Source organism: Mytilus galloprovincialis, chromosome 5 (assembly GCF_965363235.1).
Source record: "Mytilus galloprovincialis chromosome 5, xbMytGall1.hap1.1, whole genome shotgun sequence".
In the NCBI taxonomy this organism is placed as follows: Eukaryota; Metazoa; Mollusca; class Bivalvia; order Mytilida; family Mytilidae; genus Mytilus; species Mytilus galloprovincialis.
The window spans coordinates 85,141,460-85,160,889 of record NC_134842.1 but is presented as its reverse complement, the minus strand read 5'-3'; the positions used below and the strand labels follow the sequence as shown (position 1 = coordinate 85,160,889).

The window sequence follows — 19,430 nt, the reverse complement described above, 5'->3', positions numbered from 1 at the left end:
TGCTCATGTCTTAGAATAACACCATACAATAAGGTTTACAGCATGGTCATGATTGTCGTAATTATACCATAGTGTGCGCGTAGCCGTCATAACACAAGTGAGAAACGATCATTGTTCGACCGTAAGGCTGGCGTAATCAGTCGTGTCACTAGGGCCCTAAATGTCTAATACTATGAAACTAATGAAACTTCTGCAAATATGCTCCTTCAATTAGCTTTATACAATGTCACAACGACGATTTAATACCACAATCTAACTACGTAAATTTTTAGCGTATTAAAAATTGGCATAACTTTACCATGATCTTCAACGTGCAATGCCGACTCACGTACGTTACTAATACGCTCTTAAAGACTATGTCAGTCCTTATGAAGTAGTTTAATGGTCTAGAAAGTGCTGCAGATCGTTACTCGGTTTTCGTACAGTGTGAAGGCTCATTTGTGCAGTTCATACTACAAACTCGATAAGATGCGACAAAAGAGATATGTACGTATCGAGAACTATTTAAGAACTATTAAGGGTCCTATTATATACATTGTCCCGCCAAAGATACGTTTCCTTGCCACACACACACAACTTTATGTACTATATCATGTATATCAGATGTTTTAGAACTAGTAGATTATGATACCATGCATGTTCGAAATGAATGCACAAACCGTAAGACTGAATAGATATGGATAACGACGGTAACAGCTGGTTTTTCTTAACCATTTAAATTCAAGTAACGCACATATTGCTGAATTTCAATAACTCTTATCTTTGTAGCATACACGGTATTTCTTTTTCAGTAACATGGAAACTTAGTACTACAACTATAGTGTTGAGCAAATCTATACTACTGACATGTTTCTATAGTGACAGCTGCACAAACAATGATATAAAATCATGGTATGTTGGAAAATTGTGTATGCATTTGTGCTCCAATGGTAGATGTCTGAATAGCACCAAATATAAGATGGCAATAAATCACATTGATATGAGTTTTAACTTAGAAATTTTCAATGTTAATAACCTGGACCTAAAATTACCGTATATCTGCACATGTGGGATCTACAAAAATAAACAGCATATTGCTCCACCAGGTAAGGATGATAATTTATCTATATTATACTACGAGAAGACTTCATCTTGTGTGTCGCTTCTCCTCCTTCCACAATAAATTATTCATCATGCCTCTGTGTCCAATAGGTACCATGCATAGTCGCATGTGTCATCCAAAACGAAAACAAGGCGTCCGTATATTGTTTCCGTGATCAGACCAACTTTTAATGATAGATATGACTTCCGGTTCTAAACTTTCACATGCTTTTTATTGTACTCGGAAAGAGGACAATTATTTTTGCGTTTATCTACATCTATACTATGATTATACTACTATAACATATAGAAACTTGGAATATACGTAGCTTCATAGTATACAGAAGGCTTCAGACCACAACTAATTTCCTTTGTTCGTGGTCTTGGAATATAGCTCCCAATTATTAAATGGGGTCATGCTTCCTAAGTATTTGGTCTACTGTTCTCCTAGAAATGTTTATATAAGTTGCATATATATTGAAATAAGTAAAACATGTGGACAAAAACATTGTTGAAAGTGAAGAGAGTGATTTGGCCAAAATGAAAGTAGGGTAGAAATTAGCCATAGTCATTTATTCAAGATTCAAATCCTACTATTGTCATGTTAACAGGGGCCGTCTCAAATGAAATAAGCACTGATTGTCCATGAAGTATATTTTATTAGAATAATTATGGTCTATAAGCAGTTAACTTTATCTTGTGTTCGAAGCGGTGCAATTTTTTTTTATTTAACTTGACTTTTACCAAAAAATGCATTGAAGCAAAGGGGAAGAATAATTGTGGTGTGAATTCAGTAACGCGAAAATAATGGAATTTAACAGAAAGGAAAAAAAATAACGGACTTTTAAAATAGGGTGAGGGATTTTGATACCTTTTCTGAATTTATTTTTACAAAAATTTATCCTACAACAGTTTACAAGCTGTAAATGCCCGCGATTCGGAGGCCCTAAACAGGTTTAAAATTCACAGTTTGTATAGCTGACTATGCGGTATGGGCTTTTCTCATGGTTGAAGACCGTACGGTGACCTATAGTTGTTAATTTTTGTGTCATGTTTGTCTCTTGTGGAGAGTTACATCTCATTGGCGATTATACCACATCTTCTTTCTTGTTGTTGTCAGAAAACAAAACAAAATATTATAAAGGAGAATCTTCAATATGCTAAAGGATGCTTTAGTCCAGACAGAGAAACTATACCATAATTATTTCAATTGTTGATTTGGCAAAAACGGTTAAATTATAAACGATAGGACTGGACATATAACCTATGCGTAATTTCATTGGAAATTATAACTATATATTTTTTTAACCACAGCGAGACGCATTGCGGGGTACATAAGATATCGCACGTTCATTCCTCTGTCTGTCTGTCCTTCCGGTCCTTATGGTTAATTAGATTTTTCAAGTGTACTATTCTTGTCAAATTTCTATTAAACTGATATCGTATGGACACGATCGAAAATGAGTACAAAAAACTGACTGGGGTCTGATTGAGTCACTCACAAATATATCATAAAAGTCCTGTTATTTTTTTTTCGAGTGAACTGAACCAAGTCACTCTTATCTTAAAATGATTTTTTTACTTGATAAACAAAAAAATACAAAAACTCTTATTATCATTCAAACGAATGTTTCATATTATTTAATATAACGATTTAATTTAACGCAAAGAGAAAAAAACAATTTTGTTATTGTCGATAAGGACTGCGCATTTTCGCCACCATTTTGTTTACATTAGTTACGAAATAAATTGCCTATTTATATATTGCCTAAATATGCTGAATACATTTTTCGTTCAAGGTCGTCGATCGATAAATAAACAACAGCAAAAACATCTACCGGATGTCCTCTCAACCAATCATATCAACGTATTCTCGAATGTGAATTATAAACACGTGAATTCCTCCAGGAAGGGTGTTCGTGTTTATACATATTCACGTCTATTTGATATAAGAACATTTAGTAAATGCATAAAACAAGTCATTGAACAGTGCAAAACAATACACTTTTCGACCGGATGCCCACACAACCTAGGAATTTTATTAAATGGTAAGTTCTAATAGGGCATCGTCTTAAGTGTGACAGGGGCCTCGATGGCCGAGTGGTCTAAGTAGTTACCAGTCTATCACTAGCCAGTCAACACTAATGTTGTGAGTTCGAACCCCGCTCGTGCGGGTGCACTCAACTCCAATCTTAATTGACCAGTATTGTTAGTTTTCCTTTCGAGGGTCGGTGTTTTTCTCCGGGCACTACGGCTTCCTCCACCTATAAAAACTGACCACCACGAAATAGCCTAAATGCGGTACTTACAATTGGCGTTAAAACTCCAAAAATCGAATCAAATCAATCTTAAGTGTGGCTAAATGTTTGACACTCGACTTGACAAACCAACAGCTAGTTTTTTTCTAGTTGTCTACATTTAGATAGGAAAATGAAACCTTTATAATTTATTCGGTAGTCATCATATATATTGGGTTCATACGAGTGAACAGTACGTCAGCTCTTTGGTAGTATTTAAAACAAAATATTTTTACACATAAAATTAAATTGAATTAAAAGTCATCGTTAACCAAAATCAAAATTATGATGAAAGTAGAGCTATGTATTGTCTTTGAATACTACGCAAACTATGTTTGTTATCAGTGTCATTCGATGGAAAATATGTCCAAAACATGTAAAATTTATAACTTTGTTACAAGATTTGTCTTCCATAGTAAAATTATACGCCAACTAACATTGCTAAACGAACATGTTTTAATTTAAATTTCAAAGCTAAATTAACCACAAATGTTAGACCTTGTATAGGGCAGAAAGTACTGAGGATAATGGCTCTTCCAGTATTCAATTCTGTTTGAAAATGCCTACAACATCATTTATTCATAGCTCACTTGCCTTTGATGTTAAATTTTGCAATTTCAAGCAGTAATGGCTACTTTGTCTTAAGTTTAAAAAGAGTGGCATTTAGCTCATGTCAAAACTATACTTTATCTTGAATTGTGCTAAAAATTCAACACACCTTTACTTTCATATAAGAGGGTACTCGTTCTCGGATGTTTGGTAGTAATTATAGTTATCAAAGATACCAGGATTATAAATTCTTACGCCAGAAGCGCGTTTCGTCTACAAAAGACTCATCAGTGACCTTAAAGGCCAAAACCAGCTCAAAGTTGAAGAGTATTGTGGACCCCAAATTCCAAATAAGTTGTGCAAAATACGCTTACGGTAATCTATATATATATATAATATATAGTTCCTTGGATAAAAAAATCCTTAATTTAAAAAAAAACTCAAAGTGTTTTGAACAGGAAATGCACAAAAACGCCCATATAGACGTTACGCACGTTATTGCGTCAATACAGTGAAATCAACCAATCCAGACTTATAATTATAAACAGCTTTTATATAAAAATAAAAACAGTTACAGTACTGTAAGCTATATGAAATTTATATCCACATATAATGCAGGATTTATTTATATAAAAATCAAAATAGTTAAGCTATATTAAATTTATATCCACATATAATGCAGGAATTATTTTTCTTCAAAATATTAATAAATTGTTTCATATCTGTCTAGAATAGTTTAGAATAAAGACTAAGATATTGAGAAAACGTCAAAATGATGCGTGTCAGACGTAGCAAATCATACGCTTGATAACTTTGATTTGAAAGGGGGTGTTAGTGCTGTTCGAAACAGTTTGAAATGTGCGAAAATTTTCGTGAATGATATGCGTAATATATATAGTATTAGACATTTACGGAAAGTCTCGGTACCGACTGTTGACACCGACTCTGACAGTCTCGAAATAATACAAGGTACAAAATAAATCAGCTTTTTGAGGTAAAATTTGCAAATAACAGATAAACGAGATTTTCACAACATTTTATTTTGTCTTCTGTTTGCCAATCCTGGAACAAGTCTCCGCAGTCTGTCTGAGATTTTATCTTGGGTGCCTCCACAAAGTGCCCATCACTTTATTTTTTAAGTCACCCATGGTATGTTTGACAAGTATTTTATATTCTGTAATGTGTATTCTAATTTTTCCCTTTTACGTTTCTTGTGATCAGGTTTTCTGTTGATTTACCGGTTGCGGAAATGGCGTAATTTCAAGGTGCCGATTATGATAAAAATTATCCATTAAAAAATGACCTGAATCAATTGTTGCAGGAACTCCGATGAATTAGGAGAGTGAAGATTTAAAGCAGGAATAATCTCAAGAAACATTTGTTTTTAACAGGATCCATTGTTATCTACAACATTATTATAGAAATCAACTTTCGAATAGATGAGCTGGTACATGGACTGGTGGTTTGAAACAAAATTCTGGAAACCTGAACCCTATTTATAACTTAGGAATGACAATTGGGCGCACCCTTTTCCATTCAAATAAAATTAACTATAGTTCCACGTGCTCTCGGCATAAATTGTAAAAAAGTTTTTTTTTAGCAACTTAAACAAAGGAAACATCAAACATTACATATCTTTTCCATTATTATTTTATGTAAGCATTGGTAAAAATTATTGATATTTTCAATGTGCAAAGCTTTTTGATTAAAAGATTGAGATGACAGCATTTTTTTTATATCAAAGATAATTTCATATACATTTTTATAAAACTATGTCATGCATAATAAAGGGGAATAATGATCAATCAAAATAACGAATCAGGTTTCATTTACATGTACATGAGCATAAAGGCATAACCTATTGAAATTTGCTGTCACGAAACTCTTGATTCACATTTTTGATTCTAAGTGTCGGTGGAGAAAATTTTCCCCCGTTTATGGAGTAAAAATGAATCTAGTGTGCGTTCTGAATTAATTTTTGAGACAACCCCTGTATGTTTGCTGTCAGAGTCGGAGTAAACAGTCGGAACCGATACTTTCTGTAAATGTCTATTACGAAATTACTGAATGTAATTGAAACCACCAAAGCTGATTATTTGCAAAAATGAATTGTCGTCATCATGGTCAGATATCGGAAAATGGAAAGTTATCAATATTTTGGGTTTTTAACCGGATATATTTTACTTTAAACGTTCAGGAGTTATGGGTCTTGAAAAATTGAAAAATGGCGTTTCCAGTAGCGTCCGTGCATTTACTCATGAAGTGTTCAACCAAAGCTTTTCAAATTTTAATATGTTGTTACTTATGACAAAATGGAGGTCAAGTTCAATAATGTCGATTTTTACTCTTATCGTTCAGGAGTTATCATGGTTCTTGAAAGATAAAAAAATGGCGTTTCCATTCATGTTGTTGCATTTACTCATGAACCATTCAACCTAAGCTCTTTCAAATTTTAATATGTTGATACCGATGACAAAATGGAGGTCAAATTTGATATTGATGATTTTCACTTTCACCGTTCATCAGGTATGGTTCTTGTGATATTGCCAGGGCACAAATAAATGTTTATAAATCCAGTTTGCTGTCGTTGTGACAGCCTCTTGTTAAAATATAAAATGATATGAAATTTCGTTCTCATGAATTTATCTCACAAAAGGACATAGAAAGACCATTTCAAAACCGTTTTGTTTTACAGCCCTCACACATAAAAACGCAACGGCTTCTGAAAATTGTCTTGCAAGAATGTCCAATGTTGAATTTCGCCTATTTCTACAAAAATACGGTTCGTTTCGACGCATTTAATTCAAAATTTCTATTTTTTGTACACAAAATTGCGCCTTTCTATAATGGTACTTTCACCCTATAAAACAGTTACATACCTTTTTGCTATTTTTCGGAGTCAAAACGACTTCGTTTTTTAACAAATTAAATGTCTTGCAAGTTTGTCCACTCATCGATTTTTTAACGTTTTTTTACGTTGTCGATTCTCAAGTCTTTTTTAATCAAATCGAAATGTTTGTTTGTTATAATTTGTTTTGATGCTTAACGCAACTTTAAGGGAACTTGGTTGTATCATATCGGTTAAATATAAACTTTAAACCCGGTGAAATCGCAAAACACAAAAAAAAAAAACAACACCATATGATATCCAATCGATACAAATTTTACTGTTCGAGAATTGTCGTGTTTCTATTATAATAACTTTTTTAATGGAGCAATTAATAAATTCGAGAAAACGCAATTGATAAGAAATATCAAAATTAAGGTGAAAATGATTCAAATTGCTGGAACTCGAATTCCGAAAAAAAAAAGATTTTTCGATACAAATAAACTCATCATAGACACCAGGACTAAATTTAGTCTATCCGCCAGACGCGCGTTTCGTCTACAAAAGACTCATCAGTGACGCTCAAATCCAAAAAGGTTAAAAAGGCCAAATAAAGTACGAAGAGTTACACCTCGATATTATTCAAAGCTTGTAAATATATATATATATAATATAAATTTTTTTCCTCTCTGTCCTGTTATTATGTGAAAATATGGCAGCTATTTAATTGTCGTGTTTTGAAGCCGTAGTTTACCGATTTTCACCTTATAGTAAACAATCAGCAAAGAAGCAGAGATATTGAGTGCGTGTATATATAACATGTACAATCAGATAAAAGTTTATTTCAATGACAGATCCATTCGTATTGCGATAACCGGATTTTGACGAGAGGGTCAGGATAAGATCACTTGCATACGGGAAATTCATAGAAGCAAGCATTAATAAAAGTAAACTTCTTTTAAATGTGGAAAAAATTAAAGAATTTTCTTTAGAAAAAAGTATATGTTCTGTTCTGTTCTGTTCTGTTCTGGTATATACCTCCGTTTTATCAAAACACTCCACTTGTCGAATGAGCATTAAAATTTTAAATACTTAACCGAAGCAGATATTTTTTTATTTACGATATGAAAAATATAATTTAAAAATAAAATTAGTTAGTTAAAGTGAATTAAATAAGGGTTTAAAATGTCTTTGATAACATATAAAAAGATATTAATAAAACATATTATGCACATATCACAAATTGCGGCACTTTGATTTACCACTATGAATAAATAAAATTTTACAACCTAGTAATTTCTAGTCAAAAGGTGCCCTGCCAAGGCAAATGTTAAATTCTATCAAATTATTTTGTATATTGATATTCATAGACTGAACTAGTTAGATTGGCATCCCATGCAGACTGTTTCGACTATATTTAATATTACTGATATATTTTCATGTCACTTGATATAACATAAAAGTTGTGTACGCTTCATGTGTAAAAGGTCTTGTGTTTTCCTTTCTATATCTAGCAATTTGTCTATTGATTGATTACTCATTATGTCTAGTGCTAAGCAGTCTTATATAATTTTGAGTACTAATTGATTATTAATAACAGTTGTCGTACTACCCATTTTCTATCTCTCGTAGTATTTTGAATAATTTATCCATATATTGCTGACTAACATCACTTAGCCTTAAACAATGTAGTAGAAAATGTTCCAATGTTTCTTCACATTCATTGCATATCTTACAATTTGGATGAATAGTATTTTTATGTACGTCAATTGTATAATGAAAACTGTCCATTTAGTTACCAAAAATCATATGCATCATTCTTTTTTATTTTAATTTGAGGTTTCAAATGACTTTTTAAGTAAGATCTGTTTAACTTGTTATCCAAACACATTTTTTTTAATAGCAAAATGGATGGCTTCCTCTTTCCTAGATTGAAATTGGGAACATCATTGTATGTTATTACGTTCTATATCAATTGGTCTCTGTTAGAGAGTTGCTTGTCTCTGTAAAATTCATACCACATCTTCTTATTTTTATAAAGACCTTATTATCTTAACCAAATTAAGTATCTTTAGTTGATGTTGCTGGCGTAATTTTCAGTGGGAAATATTTCATGTATATTCAGAACGACCAAACATTTAGAAGTGTCTATGTTGAAGAAAAAAAACTATTGTCAAAGAAAAGAAATACCCTTGATTAAAGGCGTTAAACTTCAAATGTTGGCGTTACCAATTGAGGCTCAATATCGTGCGTAACGTCATAATTTATATTCATGTCAACATCAAAGTGCTGACTACTGGGCTGGTGATACCCTCGTGGACGAAACGTCCATTAGCAGCGCCATCGACCCAGTGGTATAAATAGTTATCAACGCTTGAATAAAAAAAGATATATAGCCAAACCAGTATAAAGTTGAAGATAATTTGTGACCCTAAGTTCCAAATAAGATGTGCCAAATACGGCTAAGGTAATCTATTCCTGGATAGAAAATCTTAATGTTTTTTTCGAAAAATTCAAAGTTTTGTAAACAAAAATTTATGAAAATGACCATATCATTGATATTCATGTCAACACCAAAGTGCTGACTACTGTGCTGGTGATAACCTTGGAAGCAAAACGTCCACCAGCAGTGGCATCGACCCAGTAGTGTAAATAGTTATCAAAGGTACTAGGATAATAATTTCATACGCTAGACGCGCGTTTCGTCTACATAAGACTCATCAGTGACGCTCAAATCAAAATAGGTATATAGCCAAACTAGTACATAGATGAAGCGCATTGGGGATCCAAAATTCAAAATAAACAGGTACTTCTGATAACAGTGTACATGTACACTTTTATCATAATTCTATACAGTGTTTTACTATTCAGAAGAAACTTTCAACAAGGGTTCTAAATTGATCAAAAGTCCCCAAACTTTCGTATGATACCAACACTACCCACGTATTTCACTTATTGATAAAGACACAGCTATGCTTAGGACCTATATTGTTCAAAACATTTACTTTTGTATGGTCTTTCTGGCCTTCAACATGAAAAGAAATCGTATCTTTATTACTTGCGATATAGGAATATATAAAAATGTTATTCAATATATTACAGTGTACGCCATAATTAATTTATAATTTCCAGGCAACATTCTAAGTTGAAGACATGTCATGTAAATACATATGCATTTCTATGACTTGCAGAAACTGTTTATACAATTTTAATCATCAACTGCCAACTTGTAATATATCTAATTTTGTCCTTACTTTAAGAAAATTGGGCAAACAACTTCTTTATTTTAAATATACACTTGCATATAGTTCCGTATTAAATTAAATTAAAATGCATAGAATTTGTCAAAATAATATGTGAGAAGATAGCTGATAAGAAAAATAAAAATGGGATAACCGGACTCGCTTTCTTTTACATTATAAAAAAGGTTAATTTCTAACAAATTCAACTGTAAACTTGACTTTATCTGAGTTATCTGCCATTACATTTGAGTTGTCTCCCCTAATGTGGCATAGTTGAAAAAAATCGAATCAAACAGAAATATTCTGTTTTTTGTAAAAGTCATACGTAAATATGATAAAATATTTTATTTTCTGTTTTTACTTGAAAAGTCTAACATATGAAGCACCTTCTACTCTGGAAATTTTCACATTTAATTAAATATCTAGACCAATTAATATCAGGTATTTTAAAATTCAAGATTAAGGAAGACACCCGATCTACCTAAAGTGACCGACCGTGCAAGGGCTGTATAGCCAGTCAAGATCGTTAAAAACTTCCATTCGTTGTCTACCTAAAGCAGTTGAAAAGGAATGAAAGTGTTTATCCAGTATGTTTTGTTCCTGTACGTATACGCCATCGATTAAAATTTTGTTTACTAAGTGGCAGATATCAGAGTTGATTCCCACACTTTTTAAATGCTTTTATTCCACTTCGTGCATACATAGGAAATGAAATTATTGGTATAATTCCAGTATGATGGACAGCTGCCACGATTTTTAAACCCAGAAGGTTGGCACATTATTGCTTACTTCAACTAACTTAAAGTCATATGAAACCAGTGAGTGGTGAAAAATAATGTTTATCCAATTCTTGAACCAATGCATGTATATATCATATACTAAGAACTCTGTGCACGATTTTGTAATTTTTTACGCAAATATATACTATAATCGTCAATTTGTTTTCTCTCTGTCTGTTATGATTTAACAAATATGGCTGCTCATTAAATTCCGTGTTTTAAAGCCGAAGTTTACAGACTGTCACCTTATAGTAAATAAATAACGAAAAACATGGGTATTGAGCACGTGTTTAACATTTACAATCAGATAATTGTTTATTTTAATGACAGATTAATGCGTATTGCGATCGCCGGATTTTTACGAGGAGGGTTAAGCTCAGGTCACTATGCATACGGGAAATATGTCGGCGAATTGCTTCTTGGAAACAAGCAATTAAAAACAAATAAACTTCTTCTAAATGTGGACAAATGAAGAATTTTCCTCAGAAAAAAGTATATGTACATAAGTTGTATAATGAAAACTATCCATTTAGTTATAAAAAACATATGCATGATTTTTTTTTAATTTGAGGTTTCTTATGACTTTAACTGCTTGATTAAAATTGGTACACTAACTTCACGGTTATGCATGATTACATTTATAGTCGTGTAACAAAATCTAAACCAACGAGATTTCTTTTTATGTTTTGAGATACTTTTAATTTGGAGAGATTTTACCATTATGTGCAAGATAATAAACATCTTCTTTTGTTCTTGCAGACTCATTCGATGGTCTGATAAACTTTGAATTGAAAATTGAACTTGTCTTTTGTAGTGATCTACATAACGCATGTGTATGAAAAGGATATAAGTTGATAACAGTTAATTCGGTTAAATATTGAACATGCCTGAGGCCGAAGTCCTATATTTTACAGAATGCACTGTTAGAGGCTCATATCTTACTTAAAACATTTTAAATACTTCGAAAAAGGTTAAAAAAATGCTTTGTGAATAAACTTTCTTTACATTTAAATACATCCTACATGTTGGCCCATTTAAACAGTAGCTCAACTTAAAGATTATACAAAAGAAAGTATAGCTGCAGGTTAACGACATGTATTGCCACATGAAGAATAAGATACAGGGTATGCGTGCGCAAGGTGTACACTAAATATGTTCCGTGAATACTTTTACATGCGTTTTGTATTCCAAAATGGATAAAGTATATTCTTAATTAAAAAAACGAAGAAAGTGATGTTGTTATAAGTGATTGGGTTGTTTAAAACTTCAGATTACATCAAATGTGTATTCAGAACCTATTCAGATATATTCGAGTTCAGTGTGGATAAGAAAGAGGATGTATATATATTTATAGCAGCTCATAGTGGCAAGTTTTATATACTATTAATATTATATTTCAAAAAAACTATTGAAGTCCTTTAGTTTTTGAAGCAAGTTCTAGATTCGCAATTTGTACACAGAGTGAGGTTTATGTTGTTTATGGTCATTGCATTTCACCATGATCTATCAAACGATAGAATCATTACTTTATAGCTATTTCATTTTGTTTATAGCTGACAATGATGCTAGGAATTAGTTCTAAAAGAGACGTCCTAAAATCATGAACAAAATGACTATGTATAAGTATAGTTTTGAAGTCAACTTGAAAGTATTTTTTTCTCTCTCAAGAAACCCATTTGATGAGTGACAAAATTATTGTATATGAAGGTAACTGTAATAAAACGTATTTTTGTTTTTAATTGTCATTTGTTCTTAGATTTTATTTTTTCACATGATGAAAACAATTGGGGAAATTTAAAGTGTTTTATTTCATAGATTAATAAATAAAGGTATACCGCTGTTCAACATTTATAAATCGATAGAAAAAAAAATCCGGGTTACCAACTAAAACTGAGGGAAACGCATTAAATATAAGAGAATAATGACACAACATTAAACTGCAACACACACAGAAACGAATTAACATTTACCAGTAAGAATCAGTTATGCTATCTTTAGTTGTCCAATATTTTTAAGAAAGATGACTATTCTGAAAGAATATAAGACAGTTAAAGGTAATTTAAAGGTTTCTTACAAGTAAATTATAGTACAATAACTGAAATATAGGAAGGGTTAAACAATAGAATGACGTCAGAACAATGTTTTAATATGATATCATTATGTATCTATTTTTCTATTTTTCTATGTTTCTTTTATTGGTCCGATGTAACTAAAGTGTTATCCTGTGTTTTTGTTTTATTTCCTTTTACAAGATAATACCATGTTTTACCTTGAAATTGAACTATCCAAATCTAAGCTACTCAGTTTCCTTTTACTGGGTGCAATGTAAAATGATCTGATGCTGTTCGGAGGTGTCTTCTCATTTTTTTATGATTTGTTAATACTATTCGTCATTTTAAAGTGTTAGTAATGGGAGAGGTACTGCCATTGCCTGTGAGATTCAGAAACAATAGGTGTAAATAATTTAGAGTTGAAAATAAGACATCTATCCAAAGATCCAAAGATCAAGGGACATAAACTCCAGTAAACAATAGATTACAGGTCATCATTCAACAATATATTTGCCTAGTTCGCGCTGGAAAATATATGATATCTTAAAGAAACAAGAGCATACAAAATAAACAGTAAATCAAAATGCAACGATTAGACTGATAAAATGTTTTAAAACTTGTGAAATAGACAAGAAATGAGTTTCATAATAAACTACGGACGCGTTGCCAAAAACTTGAAATAATTCAATTGTTTTGAATTATAACCCCCCCCTCCCATTATATGAACTTTTCGGCATGTTCGTAGTGAGTAAATAAAACAGAATCTCCAAATCGACAGATTACATTACCTATGCGTTTATCTTCACTTTTGAACCAAAAACTGAAAACGTTCTGAAATCATGTAATTGCCGGATCGAAACTCGGCCAATATAGAAAAAGGTCAATATTGGCCGAGTTGTTTTGTATTGAGCTAATTGATACTTTTGTATTGCAAAGTCAGATTTTTTCATATTAAGTCCAATAATAGAGTAGTTAATCAATAAACCATATTATAGCTCTTAATCAATGTTTTTAAATATTAGCTGATGAACCATAGTAATCAATTGTAATCATTTAATAATCTTAGACTTTCTACATTTTAACACTTAATGGTATAGATTACGATTCTTAATTGTCAAGATTGGTACAGACCATTTTCATACACCTTTGATTTTTATCAATATTGATTGTTTTACCGCTGTTTCTATTTAAAAGGACTGGCTAGATTTCAGACCCTCCGAACGACCTCATTAAAATCTTTATAGATCAAAACGACAAATCACAGCAACAACCTATTATATCTTTTTTATTAAGACTATTAAAGACCAACAAGTCCGTAACAACAAACGAGCGGTCATAGTTTTAGTAAAACTGACTAGTCCAAAATTCTATTTTTGTGCGCACTGCAGTATATTGGAACATTCTGGAGGCTCATTAGTTTAGATCAGCACTACTCAGCATGCGACTAACCTGTGCGCAGACCAACCCGTCATATAATAGCCGAAATGAATCTGTGACATACCCATCCATATACAAAATTAGGAATTCCAGATACAGATACAGATCGTTTGTAGCCTTCTTCGTTTATGTGATAGAATTTAATTTTTGATGTAACGCGTCTTCTGATTGGATGACAGCTCATAATGATATTTTTGTCTAGTAGTGGGATATATTATGAAAAAAAGGTGCAAATCTCGATAAAAGCATGCAATTTGGTATAAAGGTTGACTAACTGATACTTTAAAATTCAGCTGCTGGCCATGAATTTTTTTTTTCAAGATAGGCGCCCATTTTGCAAATGGCGTCATATACATCCAATTCACTACATTTCGTAAATCTAATCAAGCTGTGGTTTAAAGGTTAAACCCAATGTAAATTTTGATAGAACGTCAGCTACAGTTCCTAAAGTACGACAAAACAACACATTAATGAAGAAAAATAGTGACTTCCGGTTCCAAAATGGCACCAAAAGTGTTGAACATGTATTTTTTTATAATTTCAATCAACTTAACAAGTGATAATACTTTCTATGTTAAGTTTAAATGCGAAGTTTGGTTTGAAAGACATATTGCTTATCTCATGTATCTTATAATTATCTGACAGTTGCTAATACAAAAATCCGTATACGGAAGGTCAAAACGGTAGCATTTACAGTTACCAACACAGCTGGATTGTTTGCCTCCGCATTTCAAAAGTTCATGACATGATGATGCATCGGCAGCCAAAGAAGTCTATTTAGGTTTCCAACTGTCATTGATATTTTTCTTTCATCTAACTCCAGTGTTCATGACTAATTCTTGGTATATGTACCTATAGAGTACATGAATCAGACTAAGTCCAAATATGTGCTCGTTGATGTGCACTGGAAAAGAACCTCTTGTAAGCAGAATTGCATAAAAATCTGCTGCTTCCTTGTGCCTCGTTAACAGCAAATGATGATGTTGTTTATGTTGTTTTGTCATACATGATGCAAACAAATGCTTCTATGATGTCCATGGCTGTGTCTTCATACTTAATCGGGGGGGAAAAACGTTCGTTACATCTGGAAATACTTCCCGTGTCAGCCAAGCTGACTTATTCCCTTTCCCACGAAAATCTGACAAAGTGTCACATCAACTGAATGAATGGAAGAAAGGAAGAGCAGCTACAGAGGACCAAACGCAATTGATATGTCACGTACAGAAAGACCATCAAATTCTTTATTCCGTCCAAAAACTATCCACAATGTGTTCCATCTAATTTTGCGAGAGCTGCAATTCTTAATATTACTACATCTGTGTCAGTTCTACCGAAAGTTACTTTTTACAGCATTCCTCATAATCATGCCGAACATGGACAAACATTTGTGTATCTGCTTTCTCATGATTACAATGATATTGCTGGGAAGTATCATTAATGAAATTGCAAAGATTATTTTCACCATGAGTAACATGCACATTTTCATTAAAGACGCAATAATGTCAGCAAGAAACTTAAAAAAAATTCACAGAGAAAACTACTCCAAACCCTTGGTGTTCTACAAGATCCAAACCTTTCCGTCTAGCACAAGAACCTTTCCTTTGTCTTGTCTTTAAATTATCAATTTAGTTGACATAAAATACAATGTATACTCTTTAATACTTATCGATGCAACATTTGCATAATCATCAAGTATTTTTGCCCTACTTGGTGGTCTGAAATAAACCATTGCTGTCCAACCAACGATAAATGCGTCGGAATTTGGATCAGCTAATCGCAGAATGTTTCAAGTATAACTATTTGCAGCGATTTAACACCACTGTTTAAAGTGACACCCTGAAACAAAGAAGGAGGAGAAGTTTGGTTTTAATGGATTAAGAAATAATTTAAGTCAAACTGTCTACTTGGACAAAAAACGAAAAGTCTAGTAAAAATATCGCTATCACTATTAAGGTTCTCTAGTTTGTTTTTGACAAAGATCTTTTTCGGTTTCATTTTACGGCCATAATAGAAAGTTGTTCTTTTTTATTTGGTTATGAAAAGCAGGTTGTCCTTCGTTTTTGCTTCAAAAGATCTTTGCATTGTTTGGACCAATATCTTGGAGTTTTATACATATCTTACCTGCTTCCGAATCAACAGTTTCCTTATTGAGTAAATATATTAAGAAATCTAACGACTTTTCTAGAATACATTTCCAATAGTTATCAAAAGTACCAGGATTATAATTTTATACGCCAGACGCACGTTTCGTCTACATAAGACTCATCAGTGACGCTCAGATCAAAATAGTTAAAAAAAAGCCAAATAAATACAAAGTTGAAGAGCATTGAGGACCCACAATTCCAAAAAGTTGTGCCAAATACGACTAAGGTTATCTACTCCTGGGGTAAGAAAATCCTTAGTTTTTCGAAAAATTCAAAGTTTTGTAAACAGAAAATTTATAAAAATGACCATATAATTGATATTCATGTCAACACCGAAGTGCTGACTATTGGGCTGGTGATACTCTCGGGGACGAAACGTCCACCAGCAGTGGCATCGACCCAGTGGTGTTAATAGTTATCAAAAGTACCAGGATTATAATTTTATACGCCAGACGCGCGTTTCGTCTACATAAGACTCATCAGTGACGCTCAGATCAAAATAGTTAAAAAAGCCAAATAAATACAAAGTTGAAGAGCATTGAGGACCCACAATTCCAAAAAGTTGTGCCAAATACGGCTAAGGTAATCTACTCCTGGGGTAAGAAAATCCTTAGTTTTTCGTTTCCAAACTCGTTCATCACTTTACAAAGTTTTTGAACCTTTTTAGAGACATCCTTTTGTGTTTTCGTAGAGTCTTCATTATGTCATTCATCTGTTGTAGAATGACCCAAACTACTAGATCTTTCAATTTCATCTTCTAGTCTACTGGCTTCTGGTCCAGCTACCATTCATTTGTCTAAAAGGGTTAAACCTATGACACCAACATCGCCCTTCACAATTGCATTATTCTGTTTTTTGTGCCTGATCAATTGTGTTATAAGAAAATTTGCTGGTCTTACTTACAGTGAAAAAATAAAATTTTAAATTCCATTGCCACCTGTGGGTAATGTTCGGTTAGAGAAGCCATATCTCAGAGATCGATAGTTGACGATCGAGCACATAATTTACACGATCAAGACCTAAAAAAAAATACGGTATGATGCTTTATCAGTCCTTTGTAGACGAAACGCGCGTCTGGCGTATATATAAAATTTAGTCCTGGTATCTATGATGAGTTAATTTATATGGACTGTTTGTAATGTACGAAATCTGACTCATGAAATGAGCATACTACCAAAAACACAAGAAGTTCTATTAAATTATTGAACGTCACAGAGTCATGAAATAATTACATTTTTTGGCGTTAAGCTTTCATACGCCGACATTTACAATTCAAGCAAAACAAATGCAGTTATCTGATGCGCGTGTCTACTCCTAGGTATATTTGTACATACATAAAAAGTATCTGACGTTTTAGGTGTTGCAAAATTGGCTTCAGTGAGGGCACATGTCCATCCACTATCACGCAATATATCACCCAGAATTTATAACAAGTCATTTCATATGCTATCTACCAAACATGACGATAAACTTATCTTTTCCGTACAAATCAGGCCATTCCCACTGAATTTGCTTAGCCACTACAAAAAATGGCTGATCTGCAGTTACAATTAATGTTTCTCTGGGATTAACCACATGTTCGCCTTATCTATAGAATACCTGATCATTGCAACTGAATGGGCGTGTTTTCAAACAATAGTGGCATCATAGAGGTTATACTTACTTGAACAGCTCTAGAAGAGTCTTGAATTTTGGAGTAATGAGATGAACTACGATTTATACCAGTGTGCCCTGGTAGTGCATGCAAATCTTTCTTTATGTCTATGAATAGTTTGCGCATGCTCAAATTGTTAAACGCATGTGTATCATAACCTTGAAAAATGTTATCAAACCAATTCATAATATCATTAAAAATCCCAAAACACTAAATATATAGTAAATGGTTCAAATGTTTTGGAATGAATTTTGTTACATTTTCGCCAATGCACAAACCCTGGAATCATTTCTAGTAAAAAAGTCACATGTCAGGAAGGTAGCACCTAGTCGGTCAATTTTTTTTTACAACTTTTCACGAATTACTGATGGAGAAATGTCGTCATATCGAAGAACATTTAGTACAGTGATTTTGTCATTGCTTTCTTGAGTTGGTCATGGATTAGTAATGTTACTTTTTAGTACAACTGCTTCACTACCTACTATTTAAATGAGCAATTACAAAGCAAATAAAACGTTTGAATCTAAATTGTAATTCAGAAGATTAAAATCGAAATATGCGATATTAAATTATTCCAATATAACCAAAAACTGGACAGGTTCGGTTAAGCGAAAGACATGGTTCAATTAATTGTCTTAATATTCGTCATGAATTTAATCAAATATGTCATGGTTTATATATAAATAAAAACATGTTTGTTTCACCTTAGTATTGATAGTTTGTTTGAGAGCCCTTGTAAAAAAAACTAAATTGTTCAATGAACTAATGGACTAAAAAGGAAAAAAGACATGTTTAAACCAATTTTTAAGGGCACATTCGGGAAACGTTCACTGATACATTTTTTAAATATTTTTTTTCTTCAAAATTTAAGATTTCATATTAACCTTCGACAATACAGATGTACAAGAGGACTATATAATTACAAACACAAAATGATACGTAGCGATATCTGGTTCACTAACTTACATGTGATGATTTAAGCTTGAAAAATATGTATTAAATAAATGTAGAAACTTTACAGTCATAACTTATTGATGTGATTGAACAAAACTTGAAATTATTCTCTAACGTATGGATTATACAATAATAACGAACATATGTTGAGTACTAATGTAGTAAAAAGCATGATATATGTGGTTGTATACATTATATGCACAGACATAGATTCAAATATGGTTTACATTAAAAATATTAATTTTCTTTCTGTAAAAGTAACTTATTGTTCACTACGTTCTTTCTAAGATTCAGTACGATTCGTATATGGAATTGAACACACCTTGGTTTATAGGAGTAGAACTAAATATATTTTCCGAATATGTTTTTCGATAAGAGTTAAATTTTCAACTTTGATCTGCATTTATCATAGTGCG

The 19,430-nt window shown here is 32.4% G+C and overlaps 1 protein-coding gene across 1 annotated transcript in view; it reads left to right on the top strand.

Moving 5' to 3' along the window:
- Positions 1-803: 803 nt before the first annotated feature.
- Positions 804-19,430, top strand: part of LOC143076581 (uncharacterized) — a 52,003-nt gene continuing 33,376 nt past the window's right edge. Inside the window, exon 1 of the mRNA XM_076252400.1 lies at positions 804-1,085. Within this exon, the coding sequence (XP_076108515.1) occupies positions 911-1,085 (175 nt within the window). The 5' untranslated portion in view covers positions 804-910. The remainder of the gene's footprint in view (positions 1,086-19,430) is intronic.